At 41.4% G+C, this 15,957-nt stretch overlaps 1 protein-coding gene across 2 annotated transcripts; it reads left to right on the top strand.

Moving 5' to 3' along the window:
- Positions 1–12,552, top strand: LOC124274761. 2 transcript variants are annotated; one of them, XM_046710140.1, is made up of 11 exons: positions 1–108; positions 2,832–3,661; positions 4,767–4,819; positions 5,540–5,794; positions 6,247–6,471; positions 7,657–7,720; positions 8,016–8,093; positions 9,558–9,701; positions 10,269–10,448; positions 11,765–11,941; positions 12,311–12,552. In XM_046710140.1, exons 2-11 carry the CDS (start codon positions 3,226–3,228, stop codon positions 12,502–12,504), a joined length of 1,806 nt encoding a protein of 601 aa, XP_046566096.1. In that variant the 5' UTR covers positions 1–108; positions 2,832–3,225; the 3' UTR covers positions 12,505–12,552. The 2 variants fall into 2 exon arrangements, with proteins under 2 accessions (XP_046566096.1, XP_046566090.1); XM_046710134.1 differs by having other exon boundaries at positions 12–90.
- The last annotated feature ends 3,405 nt before the right edge of the window (positions 12,553–15,957 follow it).

Raw genomic sequence — 15,957 nt, 5'->3', positions numbered from 1 at the left:
CAGATCCAACTGCTGAATGTCGCACATGCGGGTTCTCATCACTGCATTCCGTGAGGCTCCTTAGTACTACAATGTGAACCTTTACATGTTGTGAGTATATAACAGAAGGTATATATTCACACGTTGATCACTGCAAATTCTTCAAGTTTGTTCATTTTCCAAAGGTTACAGACCCATGCTTATTTTACTTATCACATCTGAACAATTTGCTGAATTTTCAGGTTTTTGTAGAATCACCTTACAAATTGATATAATAGCCACTGTGTTCAGAAGTACTCCGTGTCTTCTATATGAAATTAAAAACTTATATATCAGTCGATGTTGTACTTTTGACATCATCAAAATATACTGGACAAAATAAGTTAGGGATATTGGTATTTTTATGATTGATATTTATAATAAGAAAGTAAGATTCTTTATAGATAACAACTTCTTTTATTATATATGATGCGACGTTTCGATATGGATTCTTATACTTGTATATTATTATACCGTTGTCAAGCGTTTCGTTCCATGGATTCCTATCATATATAATAAAAGAAGTTGGTATCCATAAAGATTCTTTCTTATACCATTGCCAATCAAAACAGTATATGAATCCGTGTACCAATAAATGGATCATATATAATTTCAAAATTTACACATATCCCTAACTATTTTTGTCCAGTTATATGATAAAGCTTAACCTGTTCGATCCCCACGTTTTTGGGACGTTATTATGAAGTTTTTTGAAAGGCATGTAGAATTTGGACGAACATGAATGCATGACGCGTTTTATGGATAACAACTGCTCTTTTTATTCTTTATACGACGTTTCAGAGCTAATTCTTTCTCCTTCATCAGCGGGGCGGTGGGGTAGCCTAATGGTTAAAGCGTTGGCTCGTCACGCCGAAGACCCGGGTTCGAATCCCCACATGGGCACAATGTGTTAAGCCCATTTCTGGTGTCCCCCGCCGTGATGTTGCTGGAACATTGCTAAAAGCGGCGTAAAACCAAACTCAGTCAGTCAGTCAGTCCTTCATCAGCACTCACCTGAAACGTCGTGTAGAGAATAAAGAAATTGTTATCCATTAAACGTGTCATGTATTCATATTATGAACTTGAAAAGAGAGAAATCTCGTAAATATCAGTGTGGGGAAGTTATTTGACAATCCTCGTGCATTAATAATATAAGACCCGGTACCAAATGTTGCTGCTATGTTGCAAGTTCCACCTTTTTCAACAATAGCTCAGTGAAATATTCCACGGTATGTGTAAACCTGACGTGCTGGTCATAGACGGTTTCCGATTTTGGTGACACCCATGTTCACGGGTATGGGATTGGAACCCACGATCACGATTGCGCCTTAAACGTCCCGGAACGAAACGCTACCAAATATGCATTCACTTCTTCACGGTACTACAACTAGGGTGTAAAAGGCTGAATAAAGTTCAGCCTGTGACCCCTATACCTTTTGATGGTAAACAGCACACTGATGAACAATCTAGCTGAATAAGTCGGAGATGTTTTAACTGGACGAATTATAAGAGCACTTTATTTACATATTCTTTCTTTTTAGCATTATTCTGACGAACAAATATTTTTTTTCATGTGGTTGAGATGTTTGGTTGTTTACAGCAACAGAGATTACGTATTTGAGCCTCATAGTGTAGACCTTGTCCCTTCACCATGCGCGTTATCATTGTCTGCCTAAGTTGACCATTTGATTACATGATCATAAATGACGTGACCTACAAAAAGACATGCTATATTTAACTTGTCAAACCAGAGAGTCGTGGCAATCTACACTTTTCAGATGCATACACAAAGTAAGCCATCGTGACTACCAGTTGTTATTTTCGTGGAAGCAGCATTGGCTGAGTGGGTTAGATGGCTGCCTTTGTGAGCTAGCGATTAGGTGTCTGACTCTGAGAGTGTGAATAATTTCCTGAAAGTACTAGAATCTGTACTTTACAGCGAAAGTTCCGAATATATCAAACATGTTACAAGAGATATTCAGTCTAGATTATAGTCCGAAACAGATTAAATTTGCTGCACGGGGACATATCTGTAAATCAATGATTACATTATGTGCGAAAAGTAGAAGCATGTCCATTAACAAAATTTGCATAGAAAAGTATGTTTTTGGTGCCTGACGCCTAACAGGAGTATAGATTGGTTGGTTGGTTGGTTGTTTACGCCACACTCAGCAATATTCCAGCTATATGGCGGCGGTCTGTAAATAATCGAGTCTGGACCAGACAATCAAGTGATCAACAGCATGAGCATCGATCTGCGCAAATGGGATACGATGACTTGTGTCAACCAAGTCAGTGAGTCTGACCACCCGATCCCGTAAATCGCCTCTTACGACAAGCATGGGTTACTGAAGACCAATTCTAACCCGGATCTTTACGGTTGTGCTTATATTTACAGAAAAAAAAACGTTGAATAAATACATGGATTCTAGCGAGATATTCTAGTGGAATTCTGTTCATGCTTGTCGTAAGAGGCGACTAAAAAATATAACCGGATCGTTTGGTCAGCCTCGCTGCCTTGGCTGATGAATGTCATTGTATTTCATGTGCGTAGTTCGATGCTCATGATGTCAATCACTGGATTGTCTGGTCCAGACTCTACTTTTTACGGTCCCTGTCATAGCTGCAAAACTGCTGAGCGCTGCGTTAAACATTCAACAAGGAAGCAAATCGTTCACAATATCTGTGTATAACAACGTATTTTTCAATTTTGTAATTGCGATAATTGTTAGAGTAATGTGAACGCCAAGTGACATATCACTTCATTCATTTTCAATTTTTGTGAAATGTGAAAGCCTATCAATTCTTTTCAGAACAACCCTTACCTGTTGATGGGGCTTCGATGAATAGCAAAGTGAAGAAATTCAACTATGACTCTGTCGCAAACTTAAACTAAGAGAAACTACAGAGTACAACGCAGTAACCCTACGCCTTAGTACAACGCAGTCACCCTATGCCTTAGTACAACGCAGTCACCCAAGCCTTAGTACAACGCAGTCACCTAAGCCTTAGTACAACGTAGTCACCCTATGCCTTAGTACAACATAGTCACCCAAGCCTAAGTACAACGTGGTCACCCCACGCCTTAGCACAATGCAGTAATCCTATGCCTTAGTACAACGCAGTCACCCTACGCCTTAGTACAACGCAGTCACCCTACGCCTAAGTACAACGCAGTTACCCTACGCCTCGTTCACCAATGCAGCAATGATGTCTCACAGAACACAACAGCCACCACCAAACCCAAGAGTTGCTGATGTCCCAAGGAAGCGAGATTCAACAGTTGATATGACTAGAGTCTTTGTGCCTGTTGATATGGAATGCCTGAAATATCTATCTTTATACAAAGAGAATGAGCTTCAGAAAATTCAAAAGGACGAGAATGTGACGATATCTGACCGTGTAAATGGCTACGACGTGATAGGCCATACGATTGATGTTACGTGGGCAGCAAACAAGATGGGTCGTCTCGTTGATGAAGTGAAGTGCTCCACCTTCAGTTTTGTGACTGGTGTCGATGTAAGGAAATTTGCTGAAACTGCTGTAACCATTGGAAAAAGGTATCGCTGTCTTATTGGGTATAAGTCGAATGTGAACCCAGCATCGCGTCAACGATCACAATCTTCACTTCCTTTCACACAAGGTGAGTGAATGAGTTAATATTTTACGTCCAACTCTCATTATCATGCACATATACACAAGTTTATTTTAATTACAAATGAGTTTCTTACAAATACATATTCCAGTTTTAAACACTAGGTCAGTACTACCAAATGATGATATTTCTATACCGTACCTTTGTAGCTACTCTGTCATTACTTAACAACGACAAGCAATGAAAATGATATTTACAAATAACTACCGTTATAACGAACTCAAACAGACCAGTAATTTTAGTTCGTTATACCGGGGTTAGAATCAGTCTTCAGCAACCAATGTTTGTCATAAGAAGCGACTAACGGGACCGGGTGGTCAGGCTCGCTGACTTGGTTGACACATGTCACGTATCCCGACTGCGTAGATCGATGCTCATGCTGTGGATCACTGGATTGTCTAGTTCAGACTCGATTATTTATAGACCGCCGCAATATAGCTGGAATATTGCTGAGTGTAAGAACAACCAATTCAAATCGACTAAAATAAACAGCAACTGTCCGGGACTAAAAACCCAGTTTGCTATATCAGTCATTTCGTTATATTGGAAGTATTTGCTTGTTTCTTGCGCGAAGCCGCAGTGAGTTATATCAGTTCCCAGCTATATGACGGTAATCTGTAAATAATCTAGTGTATACCAGACAATCCAGTGATGAACATCGATCTATGCAGTTGTGATACGATGATATTGTGTCAATCAAGTCAGCAGGGTAACCACCCGATCCTGTTAGTCTCCTCTTACAAGCATGGGTTGCTAAATCTTCACGGATCTTCACGGGTTATAAATGCAGTGTACTGAAGATACACAGATATTAAGCTTATGATATTATATAGGCAGATAATCGGTTGGCCAGTTAACTGTTGCCTTAGATTTTTGAAGCAGTTGATACAGCCTATATTTTTTAATACGCTTGCGTTCAAGTTGTGCTCTGTTTAAAATATGGACTCGGGTATTGTGGCAGAAATGTAGCTCTGGTTATTTTACAAATTAATGCATTCCTGTTTTTTAAAATTTACTTACATCATAAAGATATTAAATACTAGCTATATAAGTTGAGATAGGTAATTGGGCATCTGTCCATGTATGTTTCCAGGACACCGAGGCGTTAAAGTTACCGTTGTCTTCAATAGGATAGAAAAACAAGAGGTAAGATGCTGATATTCACCTTGGAAAACAATGTTATGAACAAGTAATTTGATGTGTGTGTGTGTGTGTGTGTGTGCGCGCGCGTGTGTGCGAGCGAGCGTGTGTGTGTGTGTTGTTTGTTGCGTAAGCTATTACTGTTTCATTAGGAAAATGGTGGTTCCCGGGAAACGACAGTGTAAATCTTTCCTGTACACACAGAATCACACACGAGTGGACATGGGGCCCGTTTCACAAAGCGAACTTAGCGCTTCGACTGTCGTAGATCTATGTTACGAACACCTTAGCACTAAGATCGCATTGTTCAAGTGGCCCCTGAGTGAATGCGAAAGTCGTTGGGCGGGCGGGCGGTAGTGTGTTTAGTATAGCTCAACCTCCCTTTACATCCTGGCCCATGCATCGATACGAAGTATCTTTGCCGAATACACCCTCCCCCGTGGTAGTATTTAATTCCTCCATAAGGTTTAGTGGGATGCAATGACATGCAGCAATAAAGTCAACTCATTCGCTCCTGTAGGACGCTTCCTAAGACAAGCATGAATTGCTGAAGCACACTCCGGCCCAGTGATGACTTAGTATAAGATCAAATAGGTGGGAGAGTGTTGCTGTAGACAAACTGAAATCCATGTCATTATGGGCGGATTGAGTGGAACGGGTCTGAACGTCTGCTAAGATCTTACCTGGGAACATGCTCAACATATTCATCATTTTCTATTCTTGTAGGCTGATGTGATTGTTAATACAACCAACAGACAACTGAATCTGAGTTCTGGATCTGGTGAGTCCTATAGTCTGCTACAGATGGTTGGTTCTGACATACAGAAGGTTTTAAACCACATCTACCCTGACGGAATAGAGTACGGTCATTTGGCAGTCACTAGTTCTGGGAATCTTGGTACTTGTAGAAGGATCTACCACGGATGTCTTCCCTACTACAGAGGGTACACGGAAACGTTTTCCCTTTCAAAGTGTTATCAGGTAAATCTTTCAAAGTGTTATCAGGTAAATCTCTCAAAGTGTTATCAGGCAAATCTTTCAAAGTGTTTAACTGTAAAACCGTCTCAGAGCAATTTCATCTTTGATGAAGTTCATTCTTAAAATCTTTCAGTTTTAGTTTTATCTGTGTTAAGTAGCTAAAGGCTAAACACATAGAGGGAGTGAATTTAGTTTTACGCCGAATTTAGCAATATTCCATCAGTATCACATCAGAAATGGGCGTGAACTCGCAGACGTAATATAGATCTGACAGTATTCAATATCATGTTCAGAAACACAAATTATCCATAAGACAACTCCAAATGTCAAATACATGTAGATGAAAATGTAAAGCAGAACAGTCCACATTCTCACAATAGAATAGTTCAGAGACACAAATTATCTTGACGAACATAAATATAACCGTTAGTTAATATGGAGTTCCTTCTCCACAGTGTCTGGTGTCTCTGGTGTTCCGATGCCTCATCCAGGCAAGCAAGGATGGGTTTGAGACAATTGCACTGCCAGCGTTCGGTACAGGGGCCCTCCGGTATCCTACCAAGAACGTAATACAACTGATGTATCATGCCATTGATCTGTTCGCCAAACACAACACACAGACATCCCTGAAGAAAATTTTAATTGTTGCCGCCTTTGAGTCAAGGCTAGAAGTCAAACAGGTACCACTAACATGATACAGTTATTCTACAAGTTCTTAATATCAGATTATGTACAACACACACACACACACACACACACACACACACACACACACACACACACACACACACACACACACAACACACACACACACACACACACACACACACAAACACACACACATATACATATAACACACACACACACACATATATATATATATATATTGATAAATAAAAACAGAATGCCTTTTTCTCCAACCGCTGTAACCGCTACAATCTCCCTGAAGAGTAAAGAACGAAACATGTTGGAGAAAAAGGCATTCTGTTTTTATTTATCTATGCAATATTTATGACTGAACACCTGTACTATTTTGGACATTTTGTGCGTATATATATATATATATATATATACGCACATATATATATATATATATATATCTTATCTTCATGTAAAATACTTTAATTTCATTGGTCAATGACGGTTTAACAAGTTTCCGTGTCAACCTCCAAGGAGGGTGACAACTGGAAAAAATATTACCCGCTGCCACGGTAACCGCCAAGCTCTCCGCCGATAAGCTGAAGCGCTAACATTCGTATGACGTCATACTATGACGTAATCCGTGCCCGGAGTTCGAAAACCGTTCGATCAGCTGTTTTTGTGTTCACTTTGTACAGATTTATTTCACTTTCACTGCTTTATTTAAGCATATACATTGAGTGGTTTGCACACCCAGCTTAAACATAATTAACAATTTTTATAGTAGTTTTATGCTTGTCAGAATATGTTTCACTGATGTTAAAAATCCAGTCGAGAGGCAGACGCCATTTTGTTTGCATGTCGTATAGTCGGTAGCGATCTTTGACATAAAATAAAATGCTATTTTGTACATTTAACATGGCGATAAGATAATACGGTGTATGCTTCTCCCTCGGGTAATACGATCTGATGTACGCCTCTTTGTAGCAGTGTCATCCCTCGCCTACCGCCTATATGTGTGTGTGTGTGTGTGTGTGTGTGTGTGTGTGTGTGTGTGTGTGTGTGTGTGTGTGTGTGTGTGTGTGTGTGTGTGTGTGTGTGTGTGTGTGTGTGTGTGTGTGTGTAAAAATAATCTACAAATTGATTGGGAAAAGTGTGGCTGCGTAGGTTCATAGTTAGACTGTGCTTGAAATAGTTTCACTGTTTGCGTTTCATTTTTCCCGTAGCTGTTTCTAGCTTATCGAATCACCCACAAACTCAAGACAAGATGGCTTGAAGCACCCCGTGAAGGTGAGTAATAGATTTTCTACTGTGTAAAACACAGTCAAGTAGCCTTGACTTAAAGGGCGGTAACTATGGCTTCGCGTTTAAGATGTTATCAGAACCTTTACACTATAGTGTCAGGCAACAAACACTTTTATGCTAAATTTGTGAATGCTGCAAACCACTGTTTGAGTAGGACATGCCTACCCCCTTCAAAACACACCCTGACATCAGTGCCCCATTCATATATTATCCACCACTATTTCTCAAAAATTTCCAGTGGTATTAGATAATCGAGACATTTTGTATTTACTATTTTCAGACATACGTCGATTCTTTTACCGCCTCTTTACGCCGAGAACAGAGAGGATTGGTATTTTACCCGAATTCTTAGGAAGAGGTATGGTATTTGATACAGTTTTCCCATAAATTATTCAGAAAATCTTTGTTTCCTAATATTGATAATTGAAAATTGATTTTGAAAGGGATGTGACGAATGCAAAAGAGTTAGCTGGTAGACATGACATTTCTCTGTCTACAATATACAGAATTTTGAAAAATATTGTCAGGAGTTAGGATTGAGCACAAGACGCCAAGGAAGTAGGCTACTACGGATCGCCGGCGACTTGGTCAGATTGTAAGTAGGGGAAAACTGAAAAGCGTTGAGCATATCAGAAATGAGATGATGAACAGAGGAAGTCCCCAAGTACGTAATGTACCCGTAGACAAGAATTGCAAAGACTTACCTTGGTGAAAAAGCGCGGAATTCCCTCACCATTGTGAAAGATTCACAAAAAGAAAGGTGTAGTGCTCACGAAAATCAAAATTGGGATAGTGTTTTCTTTTTCTGATGAAAGTTCTGTCGGGTGATGAAAGTTCTGACTGGCTTTTTCCGAACTGTGTGAAAATTTGGACAAAAGAAACGACCGTGAAACCTATCTACCAACGTCCAAAACATAGCCCGAAATTTCATATGAGGGGTGACATATCATCACGTGGAGTGACGCCGTTGTGTATTTTCACTGGAAATTTTACGAAAGAAGGATATGTTGACATCCTCTATGATCACCTCCTTCCAATGGCCCTAACACTGTATGAAGATAATTGGATTTTCCAGCATGATAGCGACCCAAAACACACTGCGGGCTACACAAAAAAGTGGTTGTCGGATGAAAATGTTCAAGTTTTAGACTGGCCCCGCTACAGCCCAGATCTTAACCCTATTGAGAATGTGTGGGGACTAGTGAATGACAGAACAAACCAAAAAGGACTTTGAAATATTGAGTATATGAAGAAAGAAGTGGTCGAATATTGGGATACGCTGTCACACGATTACCTACATACTTTGCTCGGTAGCCATATTCAGTCGTGTATTGCTAGGCAAGGAGGTCTCACAATGTACTGAAAAGACACTTTGACTGTATGAGAATCATATCTCAACATATTCATTTAAGTAAAAAAATAGTTGATATACCTGTATTAGATATTTGCCGAAAGAACGTTCTCAGAAATACTGGGAATATTATAATGAATAGTGAGTAATATTTCAGTCAATACTGTAAATGTGTGTATGTCTGTTTTGCTTATTGTCGCATCGACCAAAAGATATATCTACGTTAATCTATTACTAAAATCTGCAATAATCTTATGTAGCACATGTAGTACATATCAGTACGAATATAAGTTTAGAACTGTTTCTTTTATGCACCCATGGTATATGTATAAATGTCGTATTCTTAATAGACATTCATATTAACTCAACTTGACATCATTTACACGGCGCTCTGTTCCAGAATCTTTGTGCAAAGCCCCAAAATTCTATATGAAAACATATCCCATATAGTTTGGGACGTTTTGTCTTTAGAGGTACGGAGACCTGGCCAGACCAGTTGCGAGTTGAGGGTCATGATTGGGCACACACTTGTCCAGATCATTAATGGGAGCATCAATGAAGTGTGTAACGCCACGCAGACTGCGCTCCTACTGTGGAGAGTGAAGGACACGGGGAGTATGTAGCCATGGTACCTTCTCCATTTAAAAAGTAAAATTAGTGACAGTAAAATACTTTATGAATGATAACTTCTTTATTCTGATACGATCTGTGCAGGTGTAGATCCTTATGCCTTCATCAAGCGAGAGTATTCATAAAAGGGATTAAGCCAAAACAAACTATAATAAATACTCATCACCCCTTGGAACCTTAGACATTAATCCATCAAATAGATACTCTTGAGTCGAAATGTCTTAACAGATGGCCACTCATTCTGTGGCACAAGATTGAGTCAACAATTCAAGTGTGTTTGTTGGTTTGTGTTATCGCCACAATCAGCAACACTCTAGCTGTATGGTCTGTAAATAATCGAGTCTGGACCTGACAATCCAGTGCTCAACATCATCGATCTACACAACTACGATGACATGTGTCAACCAAGTCACCGAGCCTGACCATCCGATCCCGTTATTCGCCTTTTACGACAAGCCTGGTTGCTTAAGACTAATTCTTACCCAGATCTTCACAGGTCTAAGAATGACATAGACTATCATTGTTCAGACTATCCAAACTCTTAATTTCCAGCATTTCGCAGTAAGATGGCGGGACGTGTGACGGATATTACTACAACTACACACAAAAGGTGCATTTCAGTCAACTATTCTGACGTTAGCGAGGCTGCAATGGTAACGGCATTGGGGACAGGGTTACGTCTAGCAGCCGAGAAGGAGTGGTATCATGTGACTGTACCGCTAGCAGCTACAGGTATCGTGACGTTAAATTATAATAATAATAGTAATCTTCGCTATGGCTGTGGCTTTGACTCCGAGGTCCACCCATGGTACGACCCTGAAAATGTCCAGGGCTTCATGGAAAATGATGCTTTCAAGCTTCTGTGGAATAGGCCCTTATACAGCCTCAGAAGAATTCCACCCAACAGACCCGATCTTGTCCTTTTTGATAGAGCTAATTAATATATTTATATCATTGAATTTTCTGTCACTTCTGACAACAATGTGATTGGCAAGATTCAGGAAAAGCATGCTATTGTAACTATGCGGACCTCGCCTTTGAAATGTCTCGCTTGCGTCCCAAGTACACTGTCGTCAGATTCACCATTGTTCTCGGTGCTCTTGGTTTGGTACCTCCTGATCTCTTGATCAAGAAAAACTTCGGGCCGGTACACATCTTGCTTAAAGAAAATCTGGAGCTCAGAGCTAAATGCTCGAAACAAGGTCAAAGCCACTAATACTTTTGCTGTGCCAGTCCTCTCCTATTCCTTTGGAGTAGTTGACTGGACGAAACAAGACATCCAGAGTCTTGACCGCCTGACCAGAAGGATCATGTCTGATAACAGAGCCCACCACCCTCGTTCCTCTCTTAACCGTTTATATATGCCAGTCAATTCTGGAGGTCGCGGTTTGATTAATGTGGAGGCTCTTCATGACAGAATTTTATTGTGTACTTTGGCACATATTTATTTGTCGGATGATCCTTTGGTGATGCATGTCAAGACTCATGATGAAAGCAAGGAATTCCACAGCTATTTTAAGCGTGCCAAGGTTGTTGGACAGAATCTGAAATTTGAGGTTGATTTTGTTATGGCGATGTACGGCTGGACGGTACAGCGATGGGAGTAAACCAGGTGAAGTCCTTCACCAAGTCTGCCCAGAGTCGGTGTCCTCAGGCTCCCCATTGTTCTCGGTGCCCTAGGTTTGGTACCTCCTGATCTCTTGGCGAAGATCAAGAGAGTGCCCGGGTTCTCCACCGGGAGCACAGCCCTTCTGACCCTCTGGGTAATGCAGAAGGCTGCAGTGTTGGGGAGTCTACATATTCTCCGGAAGGTTCTTGGTGGGTTCAACTAGGCAGTGTTTCCGGGGAGAAGTCCCATTCGCTCTCTGGGCTGCGTGTAGAGGGGGCAAGGGCCCTGAGCTAATGATGAGCCTTACCAGCCTGACTGTGCCAGGATAACCCGAACCCCCTCTGCTGCATTTTCATCTTAATCTGTAAAACATAATTAATAATAGTTTTTGATCTGTCAACAGAATATGCTCTTTGTTAGCCTCTTTGTTTTGATTCAGACATCGTCTCACCTGATCAAACAACCGCCGCCATTGTCTCTACCTTAGAGCGTCTATCTTGCGTGTATGTGGTGACAATCGCCGTTCCCAATGCCAACTACTACATCGATTTAGTAACTCGGATAGCAAATCATGGCATCGTACAGAAGCCTCCAGATGTGACCAACAGTCTAGCTGGTAGGTCCTCGTTACTGAATACTTCCCACTTTGGCTACTATCGATGTCGCTCCAGTTATCTCCTGTCTACACCAACCATATTGTATCCTGCAAATCTTCCTTTTGTTTCAACCCGTGAAGATCCGGGTTAGAATTGATCTTGGGTAACCCATGCTTGTCGTAAGAGGCGTCTAACGGGATCGGGTGGTCAGGCTCGCCGACTGGGTTGACACATCTGATCGTATCCCAATTGCGTAGATCGATGTTCATGCTGTTGATCCCTGGATTGTCTGGTCCAGACTCAATTATTTACAGACCGCCGCCATATAGCGGGGATATTGCTGAGAGCGGCGTAAAACTAAAAGCACTCACGCACTCTTTCTGTTTCAGGCTCTCAAACAAACCTCTCCCGTCAACGCTCTGGCAGCCTTGAAGCGATGCATACCACAGCGGGTGATGCCGTTATGGTCGTCACTTCAGAATCGGAGGAGACAAACAGGAACGCTGCCAGTGACGTTGAGAGGGAGCTTCACGTGCAGTTGCAACCTTTTCTGCACTTCCACACAAGCCTGACCAGGGAATAATCAAGAACAGTCTAGTGGCCGATATGAGGCTGCAGGTCCGCGGCAAAAGAGAATAATAATTGCCATATGAATTGTAACATTTCCCATTCCGCTAAGAATTTACTAAAATCAGAATATTAGAAAAACCCAATTTGGGCCAATGTCCAAATATCTTTTTCCAAATCTGTGAGCCAAAGACACTTGAATTGAAATCATAGACACTCCTTATTGGGTGTCTTCAGTTTACCCTGGCATAAAGTAGGGAAACCTGTCCGTCTTCAGTTTACCCTTGCATACAATAGGGAAACCTGTATGTCTCAGGTTTACCCTTGCATACAGTAGGGAAACCTGTCTGTCTCAGGTTTACCCTTGCATACAATAGGGAAACCTGTATGTCTCACGTTTACCCTTGCATACAGTAGGGAAACCTGTCTGTCTCAAGTTTACCCTTGCATACAGAAGGGAAACCTGTATGTCTCAGGTTTACCCTTGCATACAGTAGGGAAACCTGTCTGTCTTCAGTTTACCCTTGCATACAGAAGGGAAACCTGTCTGTCTCAGGTTTACCCTTGCATACAGTAGGGAAACCTGTCCGTCTTCAGTTTACCCTGGCATACAGTAGGGAAACCTGTCTGTCTCAAGTTTACCCTTGCATACAGTAGGGAAACCTGTCTGTCTCAAGTTTACCCTTGCATACAGAAGGGAAACCTGTATGTCTCACGTTTACTCTTGCATACAGTAGGGAAACCTGTCTGTCTCAAGTTTACCCTTGCATACAGAAGGGAAACCTGTATGTCTCACGTTTACCCTTGCATACAGTAGGGAAACCTGTCTGTCTCACGTTTACCCATGCATACAGTTGGGAAACCTGCATGTATCACGTTTACCCTTGCATACAGTAGGGAACCCTTTATGTCTCAAGTTACCCTTGCAGACAGTTGGGAAACCTGTATGTCTCAAGTTAACCCTTGCATGCATAAGGGGGACCAGTCTGTCTTCAGTTTACCCTTACATACTGTGGGGAAACCTGTATGTCTCAGGTTTACCCTTGCATACAGTAGTGAAATCAGTTTACCTTGCAGACATTAGGGGGACCTGTTTATCTCAAGTTTACCCTTGCATACATTTGGGAAACCTGTATGTCTCAAGTTTATCCTTGGAGACAATAGAGACATATGCCTGTGTTCAGTTTACCCTTGCAAAGGGTAGGGGAAGCCAAGTTGGCGAAAGATCTGTATCCAGACTTTTTCAGATTGTTCTTTGGAACTTCCAGTAGTTGATGGTCGGCAGATCGAAGTGACCTCAATAGTACATATTTGTGAATGAGATCGTTCAAATATGGAGGAGCTGACTGATAATAGCATTTGTAGAAAAGTGTCAAAATTTTGAATTGAACTCTTACTTGCACAGGAAGCCAATGCAGTGATATAAGGAATGGCGTAATGTGTGAAGATTCTTAGTCTGGTGACTATACGTGCAGCAGTATTTTGTACACGCTGAAGTCTGGCAAACTGTACCTGGGAGACATTTCCGAGCAAACTGTTGCAATAATCCAATCTGGAAAACACAAGTGTCCGTGCAAGCACATGAGAAGAGCTGTGGTGAGAAGATGTCTTACTGATCCTGTGTTGCGTAAGTGAAAGTAGCATGTTCTGCACAAGTTAGAAATGTGGTAGAGAGATGGCTTTCCAGTACAATGCCCAGATTTCTCACAATTTCAGACAGTGGTATTTCAGACTGGACAATACGCACTGTGGTCACTCCAGCCGCCAAACATTTTGACTGTGTTCCAGTGAAAAGAGCTTCAGTCTTGTTGTCATTCAGCTGTAACTTACGTTCTGTCATCCAAGATTTGATGTTATCTGTACACTGTTGTAGATCCGAGAGGGCTTTTCACTAGTGTCCCGAGGTAGGAAGGCTTTGGTAGCCTGAGTGTCATCTGCATAGCTGTGGTGACTGAAGTCAGTAGAAGCGATAAACTTTGCTAAATCAGAAGTGAAGAGCGTAAACAGAATAGGGTCCAAAACAGATCCTTGTGGGACCCCGTACTTCACTGCTGTTGCTTCAGAACTAGAGCCTCCGATGCCAACTGTCTGTACCCGATCTGTCAACGAAAGTCTCTGATTTCCTCGGGATCAACGAAAGTCTCTGATGATCAATGGTATCAAAGGCTAATAATACTGATAAATCAACCTTTCCATATCAACTGATGTCAAGAGGTCATTCAGAACATAAAGCAGAGCAGTTTCAGTTGAATGTTCTGGTCCGTAAGCCGACTGATATTTGTCTAACAAGTCATATTCAGCAAGATGAGACGAAAGTCTGGACTTCACAGCCCGGTCCATGCCGATACCGTGGAAAGGAACGATAGGTTTGAAACGGGTCTATGATTTCCCAGTTTAGAAGTATGTAAGTCTTGTTTCTTGATTTAGAGGTTTCGGAATCGACGGAACCCCACCTAAAGATAAGCTCCGATTTACTATCTCATCTGATGACAGGAAGCAAAATGCCAACATAATTGCACAGAATCCTTCATGGTATTTACCCTTGAAGACAATATGGAAACCTGCCTGTCTCGAGTTTACCCTTGCAGACAGTAGAGACATCTGCATTTCTTCAGTTTGCCCACTGCAGACTGTTGAGAAACTTGGCTAGCTTCAGTTTACAGACAGGGGCTCAGAGAGCAAGTTGAGCTGCATGTTGTGTGGTTTGATGAGAACGTTCCATAAATGATCGAGTCCGGACAATCCAGTGATTGATACGATGACAAGCCTGACCACGCGATCCCTTCATCTCCTCTTACGACAAGCATTGGTTGCTTGGGATCTTCAGTGGCAGTGAGTTTCTGACGAATAGGTTTTGTTATTGATGACATAATGATTACACTTCTTTTGAAAGGACAGACAGGGAGCTATCACACCTACAGCTATGTGTCACAAAGACAATATCAGATGTGTTTGGAAAAGTGGCCTATACGGATGATTGAGTGAGTTTTAGTTTTACGCCACACTCAGCAATATTCCAGCTGTATGGCGGCGGTCTGTAAATAATCGAGTTTGGACCAGACAATTAAGTGATCAACAGCATGAACATCAATCTACGCAGTTGGGATACGAAGAGATGTGTCAACCAGGTCAGCAAGCCTGACCACCCGATCCTAGTTGCCTCTTACGACAAGCATGGGTTGCTGAAGACCAATTCTAACCCGGATCTTCAAAAAAAAAAAAAAAAATTCTCTCAATAAACCATGCAAGCCGAGCGAGAAGATGCTAAATCTTCTGGTCACCTTGCACGTATTGTAGCGATATATTATGATGTGAAGCGCATTTTTTATATTGTGTTAAGGTTTCATTCATCATTCTTGACGCGTCAGTAGAATCAAATTACTTCCAATCACAACAATACTTGTACTGTATTGTTCATTACAGTTTTTGCGCATTTACTTGGAGAATAAACGATGTGTCTTGCTTTAGT

This window comes from Haliotis rubra, unplaced genomic scaffold, assembly GCF_003918875.1.
Source record: "Haliotis rubra isolate DU_JTF1 unplaced genomic scaffold, ASM391887v1 Scf1041, whole genome shotgun sequence".
Taxonomy (NCBI): Eukaryota; Metazoa; Mollusca; class Gastropoda; order Lepetellida; family Haliotidae; genus Haliotis; species Haliotis rubra.
Note: the sequence above shows the minus strand (reverse complement) of the source record. Positions and strands in the feature narration are given on the sequence as shown.

What these genes read in the sequence shown, in the direction of transcription:
- LOC124274761 (XM_046710140.1), top strand. Translation starts at nt 3,226, where the DNA reads ATGATGTCTCACAGAACACAACAGCCACCACCAAACCCAAGAGTTGCT. An exon ending in TTCACTTCCTTTCACACAAG is followed by an intron (nt 3,662 to 4,766) that starts GTGAGTGAATGA and finishes GTATGTTTCCAG; the next exon opens with GACACCGAGGCGTTAAAGTT. An exon ending in ATAGGATAGAAAAACAAGAG is followed by an intron (nt 4,820 to 5,539) that starts GTAAGATGCTGA and finishes CTATTCTTGTAG; the next exon opens with GCTGATGTGATTGTTAATAC.